Source organism: Balaenoptera musculus, chromosome 5 (genome assembly GCF_009873245.2).
Source record: "Balaenoptera musculus isolate JJ_BM4_2016_0621 chromosome 5, mBalMus1.pri.v3, whole genome shotgun sequence".
Lineage (NCBI taxonomy): Eukaryota > Metazoa > Chordata > Mammalia > Artiodactyla > Balaenopteridae > Balaenoptera > Balaenoptera musculus.
In genome coordinates, this window is record NC_045789.1 from 52103651 (window position 1) to 52122711 (window position 19061).

General features: G+C 40.0%; 1 protein-coding gene across 5 annotated transcripts in view; it reads right to left on the bottom strand.

Moving 5' to 3' along the window:
- SLC4A4 (solute carrier family 4 member 4) overlaps positions 1-19061 on the bottom strand; it is a 351691-nt gene that overhangs the window by 161938 nt on the left and 170692 nt on the right. For 2 of the 5 annotated variants that reach the window (XM_036852386.1, XM_036852390.1), the window contains exon 7: positions 17340-17435. The exons of the other annotated variants lie outside the window; for them this stretch is intronic. In XM_036852386.1, the coding sequence (XP_036708281.1) occupies positions 17340-17435 (96 nt within the window). The remainder of the gene's footprint in view (positions 1-17339; positions 17436-19061) is intronic. 5 annotated transcript variants of the gene reach the window in all.

The window sequence follows — 19061 nt, forward strand, 5'->3', positions numbered from 1 at the left end:
TTTCAACCTACATTACTATACTCATCCAAACTATCAATCAAGTGTGAAAAAACAATAAGGAAACTTTCCACCAAAAAAAAAAACCCTAAAAAATGTCAACCTTTATATGTCCTTTCATACAAAGTCACTTGAAATGCGATTTGGCAAAATGAAAAAAATAAACTAAGAAAAAGAGATACATGGTCTCCAACTCAGGAGAGCAATGAAAGTAAATGCCAGAATAGCAGCTGTGCAGGTCTGGGGGCAATGGTGTCTTATGGAACAGGAGGGTAATGTAGGGTAGAGAGGAGACAGCAAGGAGGGAGGGACCTGCGAGAAGGAAGTATCTACAGGGTTTATTAGTGTCCTTGAGGTATTGAAAGAGCTTGGGAATACAGTAACAATAGGTAATCTGAAAAAAAAAATGCAATTTAAAACTCCAGGTTAAAAAAAAAAAACTGTACAAGACAGAAAGTGTAATTATAACCCATGATATAGCTTTAAACTATTTTCATATTGTCATAATAATATAAATATTATTTATGAACTTCTGACTTTAGATTCAACTGATAAAGCACAGAATGTATTTCTAGATAAATACATCTAGGATGTAAATACATCTAGGATGTAAATACATCTAGGATGTAAATCTAACCAATATTTACAATAAACAGAAGTACCAGTGACAGAAATCTGAAAGTAAAATTGGTGAGGAGAGGGCCAAGGAAGGGTAGGGAAGCCAATATCCTTTTCTGACAAGGTAAGAAGTCAAAAGATTCTGTCCATACTTGCTACAAAAAGAAATAAAACTTAGATTTATTACCTAAAATTGCAAATGTAATTAATAATGGAACTAAGAATAATGACACAAGTGTATTTGGAGGAAGGAAAAATGTTTGTAGAAAATAAGTAAAATGTTTTCTAGCAAAGAAAAAATTAATAGGAAACATCTAAGATTGATAAATCAGAAATAGCAAAATAAACTAATTATATGAAGATATGAAGATAACCATGACAAAACTAAAAGAAAAAAACTAGAAACAACTTAAAGGGTTAAAAGTGACTGCTACAAGGGCAGGTCTGGGAACAAGGAAGATGAAGCAAAGGAGTTTGTTTTTCATCAGAAGTCCTCTGTGCTCTTCAATTTCATAATCATTTGCACACAGCACTTTAGTAAAAAACATAATACATATGTCTATTTATCATATGATGTTAATTAAATCTACCTTTATTATTTTGAAGTACCTGAGATTAAGTTGAAACATTACTGACTAGTTGACAATCTTGGGAGTTTTAATTAAATCAAAGTTTTAATATAAACATGGAGATCAAGATTTTTTAGAGTTTAAAATCAATTTTTGAGTAGTTTTAACATGCTCCATGAAATAATATTCACACCATTTTTTTTAAAATGATGGCGAGGAAAATCTTCCTGAAGGCTCTGTCTGATTATCAAAGATTCATTTCAATAGCTTTAGTCACAAAAACCCTTATATCAAAAAGTCTATGCAGGGGAAAAAACAGTATGTGCAGAAAAGCAAGCTATTTAACATAGTCCTGCATCTGCAGCCAAATAAATATATGGATATGAATGTCGATATCAATGTTGATACAGATATAGTTTATTAGTATTATATATAGACATAGATACAGATATAAAACTTTAAAAGAGTAATATACACATTCTCTGGGCCTCCAGCTACAAATGCAGCCCCTCCTAACTACTCCTGATTCGCGCTCACAAAATGTGACCTGGAGAAAAGCCATTCAATTAACTTCCTGGTACAGTAACTCCTCATGGCCTTGCTGATGCACATCCAATTAGCTGATACACATTGGGCAATCGGTGGTCACAGGTCACCCACAGCTCAGAGAACAGCCTCTAGGAAAGAAGGGAACAAGGACCTTTGGGGCCCATCATGCCCCTATCACATATGTGGCCCTGAACACTCTACACATTTGAGTGTCTGAGCGAGAGCAAAGGCACAGTGTGTAACAGAGAAGAACAAACCTGACTCCATACTGGATTTACTGCTTTAGCTCTAACCTTTGTGCTCTGTTGCTTGTGCTTAGTCATGCTGGCTCTGCACTTTTGTCTAGTCAAACAGTAAAAGAATGTTACCTATAGCCTGAAATATACATAATAGCAAGGTCAAGCCTCTGCCTCCCAGGCTGGACCTTCAAAAGCGTAACACTTTTCATTCATATAGAGGTAAAAAGTTGCAGAACAGAAAATAACATTTGTCTTGTTGAAGGTTTACAGGGACTGTAACCAGACCCTACGTGGGCGGCTGCAGGAACAAAAGATGATCACATCTGCTCCAGGGTCTGGCCAGCACCAAGAGGTCTGAAAAATCCAGTCACCCCCCCGACCCCCCCCCCCACCTTCCCTTTGAACATAAAAGAAGCCTGAATTCTAATTCGGGTAAGATGGTTCTTTGGAACATTAGTCTGCCATCTTCTTGGTCTGCTGGATTTCTGAATAAAGGTGCTATTCCTTGCCCCAATACCTCGTCTCTCGATTTACTGGTCTGTCGTGCACCACGCAGTACTAGCTTGGACCAGTAACAGGTATATCACCTTTCCCAGTGTGCACTGGCTCATATACTCACTTTCTCTGCCTCAGAGAGGTTTAGTATGCAGTTCAGCCAAAGTGACATCTAGGTTTCAAATGATGGGGCCTCAAGTAATCGTAGGGTCACTCTGGGGAATTCTGGTCAGAACTAAGACAGGCTCAGGATTTCCTTCTTATTGGACACCTCAAGTTGAACTGAATGTCTACAGTTCCGAGTTGATAGTGTCTCACTCCTAAATCTCATCTAGTCATCTTGTTCTAAGAAATCCCAAGGGTGAGAGTCTGTAAATCCATGACACAGATTTGCATAACACCAACCGCCGCAGCCATGATTTTTCTGACTGGTGGGTGGGGTGTACGGGGTGTTAACTCACACCTCACCTCTCTCAGATGAACCTAATGGGTCCATAAGGAAAAATATAAAAGGAACCCAAGAGATAACTTATGTCAGCATAATATCATGGAAAGAAGACACAGGCTGAGTAAGAAAAGATTATAAAATAGAATAATAATCGCTTATAGAATTGCTGTAAGGATTAAGCAAGGAAACACATGAGCAAGTGTCCTGCAGAGATGTTCAATAAATGTTAGTTTCTTCTCTTTCCTTTTGGGCTATAGTCACATGCATAAATCCCCTCTGAATTCAAGATCCTCAGAAAACTGTGAACTACAAATTGCAGGGTAGGATCTTATTATTCGTAATTTTCCAGCTCTAAAGATCATAGCTGGGGGTTAAAATCATCTGAGCTGATTCAAGAAATGAGGATTGAGGCCCAAATAAAGGTGTTACTCGTCACACAGAGGGTATGCAGTGACTTCAGGCAAACCAAAGTTAGAGAGCTCCTTGCAAAAGTGTTAGATGTCTCCCTGAGTGCAGAGGTCATTAGTAATTATTCACTTGAGAAACCTATGTAATATGTACCTAACTTACTTATGTGTGTTCCATGGTGCTGACAGGAAGTTCTTTAGGTAATCACGAATGTTTTCTGAGAACACTGTGGTCTTAGTTCATTCTAGCGCCTATCATTCTGATTTGAGGGCATATATGCCTTTCTCTATTTCCTCCTGAAGTGGAATGGAGGGTGAATTGGATGGGAAAAGAGACAGGGGTAAAATATATGAACACCTGAACAATAACAAAAAATGATGCAGACTCTAAGAATACTCCACTGGGTCTAGTTATACTGTTTAAAGATTGCTTAAATCAGTGGGCAAAGGTTCTTTCTAGAAAATCCATTTTCTGCTGAATCAAGATGAAGAGGGGAAAAAGCAGAGGATGAAAAAAACTCATATCAGTAATAACCTGAATCAGTATCAAAAAGTTAGCTTCAGAAATTACTCCAGTACAGGACTACTGGAAATTTCTCATCTCTTGCAGGAAGATAATACAGAGGGTACAATAAGTGCAAATGCCCCACAGGGTAGATACTCTGGAAGGCTGGCTGTGTTATTAGAGATGTGGCTCACAGAATCACAGAGTTAAAGGACACCAAGAGCACTAACCAACTTCTCTCCCAAGCAGTTTTTCTCTTATAACAACAGACATAGCTAGTCTCCCAATGTCTGTTTACATACTTCTGATGACAGGAAACTTGCCACTTAATGAAGCGATCTATTGTATTATAATTAAGCTCATTCTTACATGCAGTAAACCACCTCAATTTCCCAGGTAAGTAGTAGCATCTGGATGGACCAAGAGACAGTGAGTGCCAACCAAAGCATATACATGCTTAGAAAGAGCTGGCTTTCATTTAAATACACAGAACTTCTTAGAAATAATGTACATTCTCATATGTTCCCAGACTTAACTAAGGATTTTCATAATAGAAGCCCTTGCTTTACCCTTTACAATTCTCTAGCACTGGGGAGTTGGTCCCTGCAGCCCTCATTCCCTCCCAAGAAGCTGGTAAACAAAGGTCCCTTGATGAGAAAACCCTGCATCCTCATACAAGAGGGACGGGACTCCATCCTTGCCAACAGGGCCTGAACCTGGATCAAGTCACTGATCCTTTGAAAAATCATTGAAATTCATAAATCTTTGAATCATGAAAATAAAAATTACACTCAAATCCTTATCTAAAACATTAGGAGTCCAAGTCAATATCTTATTCCCTAAAATGTTCACCAATAGGGCCTGATTGTTCTTTGAAGCAGCAGAGCAAAGTCTACTTTCCTCTATGTGTTTATATTAAGCCCACTCTCATGAACCAACTACGCTGCCTTTCTTTGATTCCACTCATCCACACTCTGATGGCCGAGGCACATCCCTCACTATCTAATCACATCCCAGACGGTTTCTAGGTTCTCATTCTCTGCCTTCAGATGTAACCCACCCTTCTCTACAAGCACTTCCTACTCTGCTCAAGAGAACCAGCTTATCACCAAACTCACTCTCCCCTTGGTAAAAGCAGGTCTACTTAGGAGGTCTCTGAAGTAGGTGTCTGCCTTGTTCACTGTATTTTACCAGGACTAGCTGAGCACTGGCCAAACATACTTAAACATATACTTATTTATTTATTTATTTATGGCTGTGTTGGGTCTTCGTTTCTGTGCGAGGGCTTTCTCTAGTTGTGGCAAGTGGGGGCCACTCTTCATCGCGGTGCGCGGGCCTCTCATTATCGCGGCCTCTCTTGTTGCGGAGCACAGGCTCCAGACGCGCAAAACATATACTTAAACATATTTAAGTGAATGAATGAATTGATGATTTGAATAAATTAATGTAACAGCCCAAAACTCTATCACTGCAACTTCATATAATAAAATTATCACCACTATAGGGGAAGGGATACTTCCAATCCAAGGTAATAATAATCATTCTTACAAAGACAATAGTTACAGCTATCACTGAAATTATTACAAATTATAATAACAACCTACACAGCCTAAGCCCCTAGCTGGTTAAGAGGATATGCCACTTCCAAACAGGCTCTAGGCACTTCCCTAGAAACACAGACAAAAATTATTCAAAGATGTCCTTTGCAAACTGGGGAAATGATTCAACCGTGACATCTACAGCAGTTCCTAAAAAGAATATGCTACAAGAATTGATTTTTAAAAGACTTCTTTGAGGGAAAATTTTGTCATTATAATTAAATTTATCCTGTTCTTCCTCCTCAAAAAGGATGCAGACATTAGTCTCTCCACTACATGCACCTAACGAGACTGTTCTTTGATTTGTAACCATGGTTACTACTTGCAGAACCCATCATACTGTATGGCTCTTTCTGAAGCAAAAGCTGATCATGGCCCATAATAGTCTGTGTGATCCAGCTGCTTCCTGGAGTTGATAAGAATGGGCCTTAGAAAATAGAACCATTCCAGAAAATTACACTTCTGAACGCTGACTTGTTGCCTCTCATTGAGAATCACCAGGAATTTCATTTTCTGATTTGAAACAACAAAACCGAGTCATCAGTGTCCACACCTCTTGTTAGCAGACAACAGCACTACCTGTGGCTAAAAGCAGTGAGACCTGAGGGCAGAAAGAATGAGAAGCAGAGAGGGAAATAAAAAGGAACCATGTCATCTGGAGTCTACACACCTGAGTTCAATCCCTGGTCCTTCACTTACTGTGTGACCTCAAACCTTCCCCAACAGACAGGCAAGGTTATAGCAAAAGAACAACCTCAGATTCTCATGGCTTAAAACAACAGTGATTTATTTCTCCCTCATGATAATAACGTCCACATGGATTTGCTGGGGTTTTGGCTCTACATCTCTGTCCTCAGGCCAGGACCTAAATGCATGGAGCAGCTCTCACTAGACACACTGCTGGTTTGAGAGAAAAAAAACTAGTAAAATATGTACTGGCTCTTAAAACCTTTCCCTGGGAATGATACCCATCACTTCTGCTTATGTTTCATTGGCCAAAGCAAGTCCTGTGGTCACACCTAACTTCATGCGGGTGAGGAAGTAGAATATTCACATACACCCAGAAAAAGAGAGAGTATTCATATATGCCCAGAAAAAAAGAGAGCTGCAACAGTTGTGAATAGCCCTAAAGTACTATGGTAGCATAAGTTCTTAACCTCATTGAGCCTCAGCAATTTAATCTATAACAAGAGTCACGGATGCTTACTTCATAGAATGTTTTGTGGGGATTAACTGGGACAGCACTTGCTTGAATGAATAAATGACAGCTGGTAATAGTCATAGTTGCCTTGGTAGTGGTATCTCAACCATGGATAGAATGATCTAGTCAGCAAGAAATGGATGCCCTGGCCAAGGAATCCAATTCTCAAATTCTATCAATACTATCAGCAGCTACAGAAAAGCAGCAGAGCTTCCCATGCCAGTAAAGCTGGTGAGTTGGGTATGATATGAAGACTATGATCTGACAAATTTAAAACAATCATTCCTGCTCTAGGTTTGCGCATTACCTCTCTTTTCCATCTCTTCTCCCATTTTCAGGTTAACTGTTCGATTAATCAACAAATATTCACAAAGCGTGTGTCAGGCACTACATTAGCCCCCTGAGTAAGAAACAAATCAGTTTTCTCCAAAAGAACCCCAGTCTAGGTAGGAAGAATCACCATTTATGGTCCAAAAACAGCCTGCACACCACCAGCACCCCTCACCAAAAGAAAAAAAAAAAAAAGTTAAAGAAAACTAAGTCATACAAATAAGGAAATGTAGATATATTTGAGAAGAGTACCCAACAGTCAAAAACAAAAATGGAACTACCTACTGTGCAGAAAGTTTATCTCAGGCAAATGGATACTACACATTCTGGGTAAGTAGATGCTACATATTCTATTTCCTTTCTTATTTGTTTTCAGATCGACTAAGCTCTTAAAGATGATAAGAGCATATCCTGTCCATACCAACCTAATGGGGACAAAGGAGATACAAGTGTGACTGACAGTGTATGGTTCGCAAATAATTTACCCATGGCAAGAGCCAGGTGGATGAAGGAGTCCAGTCCAACGTTTACTAAACCTCTACTAAGTGTGCAACGTTGTGCTTGGCAGAGGGGATTGAAAGATGAATGGGATGTGGTTCAGGCTCTTTGAGCACTTTGCCAACCATGAAGGAAACATATTTGTACTACGGTGTGGTGATAAAGTAATGGCAGGGAGTATGAGAGCAGAAATGAGGAAGGGGCACCTTGGTGGGAGGGAGGAAGAAGAGAGAAATGAAAAAGAGTCTCCTGGAGGAAATAAGGGCTTCAAGGATAGATTAAATTTAGAAAAGTGGGAGAAGCTGCAACAGCAAGAATAAGGGACAGAAAGACTGAAAGGCATGCAATCTAAGTATATGAGAATCCAAATATTACTGGAGCTGGTAGTACCAGAGTGGAAATGTCAAGAGATGATTACAGAGTTAAGCAGAGACCAAGTCAAGGAGCATCTCACAGGTTAGAGAACTTGGGCTTGACCTTCTCAACATGAGCCAGGCTATGACACTTGGGCTTGGGCGTACAAAAAATAGGGAGTAGCCACTAATGTTTTTTGAGCAGAGGGAGTGATATGTGTGCATCTGTGACTTAGATTAAGTCCTCTGGCAGTTGTGAAAGATGGACTTCAAGGGGTAAGAATGAAGGCTAGGAAAGGAGGAGGATATTAAAATAGTTCACGCAAGAGATAATGAGGCTCCAAAGTAAATCAGTTGTAATGGAGAGTCAGGGAAAGGCAGGAATGAATAGGAAGGGGATGAAGCATGAAGGACACGAAGGAGTACAAGATGATCGGGGATTCTGCTCTGACAAGGGAGGGAAGAGGGGCTCCTGAGTGGGGGGGAATGCATTAAGAGGAGTAGAATTGGGATGTGAATTACCAGGACAACCCTAAACACCATGAACATTCAGTTTACCACAGAAAGAAAAACCATTATTACTGAAGATTCTGCCTGGAATTTTCATCAAAGTAAAATTCTACTACGTGCTGCCAAGAAGAAATTTCATTATTAACTTTGAAATTGATATCTGCAGCTAGAATATTACATTTGCTTTTCCTTCAGTCTCTCTCACTCACATGTGGACAGACACACTAATTCAAATAGTTAGATCTTCAGTGGTCTCCAAGAATTAAATCCAGACATTGTTTGGTCTAATAAGAGTGGTTTACTATACATCTGCATGAAAGACTCTCCATCAGTTTCAAATTAATCCCGTCTAATCTCAGAAGTCTCTCATAACACCACAGCCCCAGCAGTTCTTTGGGAGACCTTGAACTGGTAACCCTAGTCCTTCCTCACTATGAGAAAAGCTCTCTTCTTCCATCTATACAAGTATGCAGGAGGAGAGTATTTTCTGCACACCAGCCTTGCATAGCTTCACATGGTTCTCAGCATTGCCCAGAAGGGCACACTCCAAAGTCAAGGTTGCAATTTCCGTTATAACTGGGTGGGAGCCACTGGTGCTGTCCACCAAATATCTCTGAATCTTTACCTTCTGGGCACATGGTAGGATAACAATTCTTTGAAGTTAGGTGTGGGCATATGACTCACTTTGGTGAATGAAATATGAGTGAAAATAACATGTCATTGCTGGACACAAGTTATTGAGGCAGCCCAGGAGTCACCTTAACTCTTTCCCATGCTACAGTGATTGTGGAACCATGAACTGAGATAAGGCGTCCGTTCGCCTGGATCCTGTATAAGGATGATGAGCATGGCTCTCACAGTTCCACATTAAACATGTAGTAGTTTAATAGAAGCTTCTGTGGTGTTAACTGAGATGTTTGGGGTTAGCAAAATCCAGCCCACCTTGACTACTAGTTGTCATGAAAGCAGTGAAGAAAGGCCAGGAAGACCCAAAAATTAAGAGTGTTTGTTTATCTGGTTTAGACCATGTTAGGAATTAAAAATAAAGTTTTTAAAATATTTGTTTATTAATTTAAAATAACATAATAAACCCATTGCATGTTAACATAAGTAATGTATTTTATGAAAAATAACTGTATTTTCCAAAACTAAAAATTTCGCAAAAAGAATGGCATTGTTTCACATTTTTACAAATCTCTTGAATATATGGCTTAATGAAAATACACCTGGATTCTAGTGTCTGCTTCTATGTGCAATCTGTTGAGATATGCTGTTTTGGTTGAGTGATATAAAGAAAAACCTAAGACCTTTCAAACTCTTTGAAAGGGTCTCAGGGATACCCAGGGGTCCCCAGTCCCCACTTTGAGAACTAGTTCTGTAGTGTAATTGGTCAGAAAACTTTTTCTGTAAATGGGCAGATAGTAAATATTTCAGGCTTTGTGGGCCATACATTCTCTGTTGCAACTATTCAGCTCTACCACTGTAGCATGAAAGCAGCCATAGACAATACATAAACTAATGAGCATGGTTGTGTTCTAATAAAACTTTACTTACAAAACCAGACAGTATGTCACATAGGCCTTAATTGTCCATCCCTGCAATAGAGGATACCTAAGTCAATTCGACACGGGTCCTGCTTAAGAAAGGTATAGTTAGTAGAGGGAATAGGACGTACCCACACACTACAACACAAAGCAGAGTGAGATAAAGGTCCTGGGAGGAGGCATAAAAAAAGGTGCTTTCAGAATTCAAGGTCAGTAGAGAGTACCTCAAGTTGGGAATGTTTCAAGGAGAATGTGGGCCTTGAACAACTGGCAGAATTTTGACAGAAAGTCTCAGGAGAAAGGAAAGTATTTCAAGTGGAGAGACTGTTCAGGGCAAAGACACTAACAGAGGGAAATATTCAGCAGCTTCAAGTAATGGTAAGTAGCTTCTGAAATGTAGTGTAGATAAAGGGAAATACAACAGCATGAGATGCTGCTTTTCTGAACTTTAGGTCACTATGCAATGGGCCTTGAGTGCCAGGACCAGGGGTTTGGATGTGACCTGAGATGCACTGAGGTGCCACTGACCATTTCCACATGAGGATGTCAGCCAGGAATGATACGATTAACTGGAAGGCAAAGCATAGGATGCACCTGGCTGTGCCCAGCTATAAGCAGTGACCCCAGATGACAGGCCAAGCAAGAGGAAATAAGGACCTGGACAAAAGCAATGAGAGTAAGACCAGAAAGGAGACAGAGGCAAGCAACATGACAGACGTACCATTTAACAGATTTAGTCCTCCACTGCGGGTGGAGGGGAAGAGAGAATTCATAATCAAAGATGACTCTAAGGTTCCAAGTCTAAAGGAGGGAGAAAGACAGTAACGGACAGGAAAGTCAGGAAAAGGCACAGATTTGGTGATGAGAAGACTTCCATCGTGAACATATTCCACATACCACCATTCTGCCAAATACATGTTTGAATGCTCACAAATCCCAAGCTCTCCTTGCTGGGGAAAAAAAACCTCTATTTCATAATTCCAGCAGATGGTCACAATTTTTCGAAATCTGTGCCTCTTAAAATCTCCTCCAAGTTCCCAGTACTCTGAAATACAACAGAATTTCTAAGTTTTTATTCTTTCTCCACCTTGATTCTTTCTATTAATAACTTCTAGAGCCAGCATATACTTTAGTTTGCTGTAAATACCATATTAGATAACAATGAAATAACTAATGAGCCCTCTTTCAGAAGCTCAGGATAAATAGCAACTAACACCCCCTTTTTTAAAGTGGTTAGGACTGTCTGTATTTGAAGAATGTTATAATTTATTCTTGGATACCACATAAGTTTTCTGAATGTCTTATGTTAACTAAAAAGTCTGAAGGTAGATGTCAGGTTGCTGAAAGATTTCATTTCCTACAGTCTTTTCATAGTCTTTCACTGTGAAAAGCTATAGCGAGAGAATTTTGAAAGTTATACTTGGATTTCCTTTTTGCCCTTTAAAAGGCCAAAAAGTGTATGTGAGAATGGTACAATAAATGACCCAAATAATATTCCGAATCAAGAACAAGCCCACATCTTGGACACAGGGATGGAAGGTGAAATGCTGGGAACCAAGAAGAAAATGATCTATACTCGCTAGTTGCCTAAAGAGAGCTGTGATGTGGTGGTCGTTCTGCACCCTAAAGACAGGTTTAAATGGATCCCCCAAACTAAGGTGAGAATGTGCTAACAAGGCAGAATTCTAAAAGAGTCTTGGCCCATGATACATAATCTAACCATCTCCTCATCAAATGGATCTTCAAAGATGGTCCCAGCAGGCATGAAAGGGGCAGAAATAGGGACTGTCCTGTTTCTGTAAACCCCATCACCCTTTTCTATGACGGGTTTCCTACCATCTCCCTGGTTGCAAGCTCAAAACCTGAAGCACCCTGGATTCCTTACTCTGCGTCCCCTGACATTCAATGGGTGCCAATTCCTGCAGATGTCATCTCTACAACACGTCTTGCAATATCCCCTCCTTTCCATTCCCACAGGCACAATCCTAGCCTGGATGCTCATTCTCTTCAACTGGTTTCCTACAGTCACCTCCTAACTCTCTCCTTACCTCCAGCCTTTCCCCCTCCTAACCCATTTGAAACCCCCGGCAGATTAATTTCCCTAATACACAGTTCGGACCAAACTACCTCTCTGCTAAAAAATGTTCACAGGCCTTCCACAAAACAGCTTAATGATTTCGCCACCTTAACACCCACATGTTCCGTTCTCACGCCCTCTCTGCTAATTAAATGTGTTGACTGATTCTATGTCACACAAACTCTTCTCTATTCTCAACAACCTGGTTGCTTGTATACATTTCTCTCAGCCTAGTATTACCTTTCAATGTCTCATTCCTGCTTTTACTACAACCTCCATGTATGGAAGGACAATCTACCCTTTATGGCCCATTGAAAAGTCTACCTCCTCTGAGAAGAATTAATTCTCTAATTTTTTTTTATGCCCCACTATCCATTCTTCTAATAAGCATTTTCAGAGAGTATAATGTAAGCTACTCTGTTACACGCTGTAGACAAACAGGTCCCTCCTCATACTCTTCTGGTGGCTCTCCCTCTCTCAAATTGTTGTCAGCTGTGAACTTCCCTCACCTCTCTCTCCCACTGGACTATGGAACTAGAAATGGAAGGGCCCAGGGAACATTCGTTGACTTGAATGTATTAAAGTGAACTCTCTGGGTTCAAGACTTTCCTAAAGAAGTTTCAGTACTCTTTAAGAAAACTCTTGAGCCACAGAAAATTATGATTTTTATTGGGTCAGTAAACTTTCCAACAGTTGAAAGACTTGAATTGCTTAATTCCAGAAATGCCCAAAAAGAAAAAAAACAAATTTTTTTCCCTAAAGCAAAAGAGTCCCACTTGCATTTCAGTTCTTTCAATTCTAATGTTAACTGTGTAACCTGGTTGTAAGATGAAACAAGAATCTACAGAATTATACCACTGTGGTTTCATTAAAAAAAAATTAGTACTATCTAACATTAATACTTGGGATAGTAATAATATCACACACCGGATAAGTACCTACAAAACAAAACAATACACTGAACTGGACCAGAGGGTCCCTGCCTGGTAGATTTACAAACTAGACAGAAAGACGCAATACAAAGCAAAGTGATGACAGATGCTGGAATGTGCAGAAGATGACAGGAAAAAACCCCCTAAACCTCATTTTCTTCTTTGAGGTTCAGACCTAAGAGTCTGAAGCAGCTGATTTCCCACTGCCAATACCTGCAAAAGGACACAAGTGTTTTCTAAGGGCTCAGAGGATGTGGGCTGTTAGATGTCAAACTGAATTCACAGATAAGCGCTCAGAGTGAAGAGTCATTCTGGATCTACCAAGATAGGGCACACACCTACGCTCTAATAATGGCAAAGCATTTAGGTGGGTATTAACTTGTCCTGAAAAATAGAGGTAAAAGCTCCTTTGTTCTCAGTGGCCCAGACTGGTTTTAGACGTGCCGGTGAGATCTCTAAGAGGAAATCATTTTTGGTTTTGTTCCAACTTCTAATTCAATACCTTGGCAGCGTTCGAAATGGATAAGAGCTGTAAGCTCACATCTGCTTCAGGTGACAACTAAGATAAGAAGCACACAATGTAAAAATGGTGAGAGCTAACTCCCCAAAAGCAACTTTAAATGTAGCTTATTAGAGGTAGTAGTTACTTCAAGTTAACACTAAGTCTGAAAATATCTTGCTAAGAATACTAAAAGAGGGGCTTCCCTGGTGGCGCAGTGGTTGAGAATCTGCCTGCCAATGCAGGGGATATGGGTTCGAGCCCTGGTCTGGGAAGATCCCGCATGCCGCGGAGCAACTAGGCCCGTGAGCCACAATTACTGAGCCTGCGCGTCTGGAGCCTGTGCTCCGCAACAAGAGAGGCCGCGATAGTGGGAGGCCCGCGCACCGCGATGAAGAGTGGCCCCCGCTCACCGCAACTAGAGAAAGCCCTCGCACAGAAACGAAGACCCAACACAGCCAAAATAAATAAATAAATAAATAAATAATAATTAAAGGTGCTAATAATTAAAAAAAAAAAAAAAAAAGAATACTAAAAGATAAGGAACCTTGTCCATAAACCTGTTTTTTAGGTGATATTTTGGGTGGTGTTTCTGAAAAAATAATTCCATGTTAACTATTAGAATAAACTGATGACAAAATTCATCAGACTGCAGTGAGCAGAAATACGGGGAAATAATTTTTCCAGGTAAACAATATTCACTTCTGGTTAATAGTTTACTGTGGTCAAGATGGGCCCTAAAGAAAACTGAGCTGTTGGTTGTTTTTAAGGAAATGATAGTGTGTCAAGGATTAATAAATATTTCCTGTACAACTCCTATGTTTCAAATACCTACACTGCACTGGAAGAGACACAAAAGCATGAGATCGGGCTCCCGACCTAAAGGAGATTTTCTATACAGTGGAAATGAAAAAATACAAGTCATGAAACATCAGATGGCAACATAAAACAACATATAGCAAATCCTCCACTGTGAGACACAGACAATAGGAACTAGGGAATTTAGGACCTGAAAAGATCTTTTGTGTTTATGAGAACAATTTTATAAAGGAGATGGGACTTCATTCGGGCCCTACTGAATAGTTTTGCATGGGCATACTTGAAAAGGTGTTCTTGGAAAGGCAAAGGGATGAAGTAAGGCACAGAGAAGTGGGGCTTACCACGAAACAAGCCAAAAGAAAAAGGACAAGCTGCTTAGACTAGAGCTTCATACTGAGAAGAGATGAAAATGAGGAATAAGTTGGTAGGACCAGCACCACTTTGCACATCTTCATTATTTTTTTTTTTAATTATTTATTTATTTTTATGGTTGTGTTGGGTCTTCGTTTCTGTGCGAGGGCTTTCTCTAGTTGCGGCAAGTGGGGTCCACTCTTCATCGCGGTGCGCGGGCCTCTTATTATCGCGGCCTCTCTTGTTGTGGAGCACAGGTTCCAGACGCGCAGGCTCAGTAACTGTGGCTCACGGGCCTAGTTGCTCCGCGGCATGTGGGATCTTCCCAGACCAGGGCTCGAACCCGTGTCCCCTGCATCGGCAGGCAGATTCTCAACCACTGCGCCACCAGGGAAGCCCCATCTTCATTATTTTATATATGTATATTAAGTTTATTGAACTGATGTGGTAGGTAATAGGGAGCCCTGGGGGAGGTGACTGAGATGATATAGCAAAGTCATTTGTTTAGGGAGAGAATATGTCATATAAATAGACAATGAGAAGAATCATCTCTCATGACTAAAATGTGTTTTCTTAGAAGGATTGGCCCAGGGTGTGATCTTAAGTTAATTTCCAAATAGGTGCCATATTTCCACAACACGAGCAAACTGAACATTTTCGTCAATTTCCTTGATACTTTATCCACAACAGTATATCAATGTCTAGATGTCTGACATGGAATAAATAAAAACATTAAAAGGATAACAACAGCTATATTTTCTTGAGCAATTCCTATAAGCACTTTCCTAATAACAGCAAATGCTAGATTTACTGAGTGCTGAGCAATACACTAAACACTTTACATATTTCTAAGTTAATTCTCACAACAATCCTATGTTGGTAAGATTAACCCAGTTTTACAGTTGGGTTTTATGTAAACCCAGATTCCCAGTAGAGAAGTAACTTGCCCAAAGTGAAGAGGCCAGTAAGTGGTAGATGCAGGATTCAAATCCATTTCTGCCTGACTCCAAACTCCAATGACTAAACTTTGTACCTGAATTTATTTTTTCCCTAAGAGGCACCACTGAGAAAAAAGTTTACTGAAAGAAATGGGTGATTTTTGCAGAGAAAATCATGTGAATGCTGAAGGTTCACTGCAAGGTGAGTAAATCTTTCTGGCAATGTAACCATGTGAGTTTCTTACACTTTAACTTCAGTAAGACACTATTTGTCAAAGTTATAGATGAAACTACTACATGATGAAGTTCAAGTCCTGCCCAAGACACTTAATGATCTGTTATTAAACCTCTCTAAGCCCCATTTCTTCATCTGTAAACTGTGGATAACAATAGCCATTTCACAGGATTGTTCAGAAAATTAAATGGTATCCCATAAAGTACTTAGCTCAGGGTTTGTACCCAAAAAAGTGATGCATTAATGTTTGCAACTCTTATCATTATTCAAGACAAAATTATTATTCAAGCTTCTTAGACCTACTGTACGGCAGAAATAATTACAAAGTTAGTAGTTCAATAAGCGGCCCTTTCCCCCCAATTCTCCTGCCACCAAATTCTTACTTTTCCTTTAAGATTTAGCCCCAAGATCATCTCCTCCAAAAGCCTCTTCTACCATCACAACTCCCAGACCCAGCAGATGTTCCCATAATCTTGTGTGTGTATATGTGTGTGTGTGTACTTTTCAGTCATTTTACTTATTAACATTTGATAAAATTGTTATCCATTGTGTCCTGCCTTCTTCATTAAAAAGGAAGCCCCACTGAGGGCAGGGACTCACTCATTCATCTCCAAATACCCAGTGCCTAGTACAGTGCCTGGCATGCAGTAATGAGCAGCACATACATTTATATCTCTAAGGGACACAGAGATTATAGCTACAGTTTCTAAAAGCATCAAATTTACTCCAATGAAAACCCTGGAAGAATGGAGCACAACAAACCCTATTTTAGGATGAACTAAAACTTCCCCCACTGTCATCTGAGAAAAACACCTTCCCCGGTAAGTGAAATTTCCTTACGCAAAAACAGTAAAAAGCTAAATCAATAGGTTAATTTTAAGAAACGTAATAATAAAGTTAAAAGACTAATGATGTCACCATGAACAGGCTTCCTCACAACTAGAAGAAATTTATATCACATATAATCAAACTTGGAAATCTTAGGGGGAAGTTCATGTCGTTTTTGGTACATGTTCTCTTCTCTTTTGGTTTTAGGTATATAAATCTTGTCTCTTTAACAAAACTCTTTATTTTATAAAAAATAAAGATTCTATCTTATGCTACGTTTTCATTGTCTGTAGCACCTACTGCCTTTTTGTCACTTAACAGGTACTGGGCGGGGAGGGGAGATTTAGACCACTAACTTAGTAAGTTTTTCCTCTCATCCAGCATTTGAATGCTTTCACACCACCTTCAGAGACCTCATCTTTAAGAGATCTTCCTCCCAATCCTCTGAAGTAAGAAGATCTGGCGTCATCACCGCCACGAGGAAACTGAGGTTCTGTAAGTGTTCCGTGGCGGGAGCACTGCCAGTGCCAAGCCCAACCCTTAGTCTCCAACTCTTTCCACTGCCTTGCAAGGTACTCAGCTTAATGCCGGATGGCAGACCACCCAGAGAATACACTATTACTGTCCTCTTTGCTAACAGAAGAAACGAATCCGTAATTGTGAATTTAGGAATCTGTGAGCCTTGCCCTTTCAGGCATTCTTGAGGATGCCCTCCACTCAGTAACCATGAGCCCCATCTTCCTGCCCTCCCACGCCCACCACCGCCACCATCCTTGCCCTTTCCCGGTCATTGACTTACTCAGCCATCCCACGCTGGGAGAGCGCCGCACTCGGGGGTCATCGTCCAAGGTGCGGGTTGCTAGGCAGGGCACTGAGTTCTCAAGCGGGCTGCGGGCTTTAGTGTCAGAAGCAGAAGACAGGAGGAGGAGGAGGACACATGAGCAGCCACAGCAAGGATGAGGATGAAAGCATTAATTAAGAAGAAAAAAATACTAAAGCAAATCACACAAGCAGGTTAAAGGAGAACAATGACATATTACATTGACACACACCCCCCCTCCCATGACCCTGCATCCTTAGATGGAACAAATCCCAACACAGAATTTAAAAGTCTAAAACAAATTACATTCAATCATCATAGTTCCCCAAGTACCAGTGGATGATCCGCCCTGAAGTTCTAACACACAAAACATGGATTATATCCAGAGGAAAGATTTACATAATGAACACTAATCTCAAGATGTACGATCAAGACTGTTAATAATCTTGCACCACATAAGCACACACAGAGGGAAGTTACACACACTTTTGTAAAGCATGGGGAGCAGGGTGTTCTATTAGTAAGGCGCTTTCTTGTGATTTACCCAACAGACCCTTTCATGGATCTTGTACACAAAACAGAAAGCAACATTTCATACTCCGACTTCGGAAACATTTTCCTTGATGAATACAGAACTGGTTTTCAATTCCCTTTGCTTCCTGTTTTTCAGCCCTTCAGGAAAATGAGACTAGGATATAGATAAATCAATACCTTAATACAAATCAATTTAGAAATGCATGTTATTTCTCATTTTCTGGTGCCCTTTAATACTTAATTTTAATATGTGGTGTACCCATGCCAAATCTTAGACCACATCAGAGAGAGAATAATGATGTAGGCTAAATATACAGCATGGTGCCTCCAGATATTTTTAATCAACTGGAGAACACCATCAACTTCAGCCTGAAGATAGTTCCATTTGGGTTTCATGTCATCTGTTTTGCTATTCTCATCAAACGCCTCACTCCTGGTAAGACAGGCAGCATAATTATCCTTCAAGGAACAACAATGAGGTTGGAAATAACTAACCATCAGACTGTGTACAATTTGACTTGAGAGAGGTTTTTTCCCCTTAATAATATAGTCATTAAATGATCAAAGCAACAAACAAAGCATATCCAACCAAAAGCAAAGACTATCTATTGACACAAGCGTGCAAATGACAGGGCAGAAAAATAGTCCTCTTAAGGCTATTGGTGACTGGGGAGGTCAAGTTCTAAATTGAATCAATTACAAATTAATGTAAGTTGATGGCCACATTTGGGCATTCAGCACATTATAAAATCTAGAAACATTTTTGTCAATTTATCTGTCTGTGTTTAAAAGCTGTAAATAAAGCCAGGACTTGTGAGCGGGCCATCTGTGCCAGCACCTGTTTGAGGCAAATCTGATGTCTTTTCTTTGCAATCTGAATTTTTGTTTCCCATAATTGAACTTCTTTGCAAGTTTTTATTGCACTAAGAAAAATGAAAAAGGGAAATGAACCAGTTGAGATTATTCCAAAATTGCTTTTGTTAAGAGGGAGGCATTTAGAAATATATATTATCATACGGGCCAATTTTCACCTCCTATTTCTTTTGACAACCGAGGGACCTGCTTAGCGAGCCAATATTCCTGCAGGCTTAGCTAAAGGAAATGGAAGAGGTTGGACAATTGGCAGCCATTTATCTAGGACCAAGAAAGGACCAACTAAAATTCCAG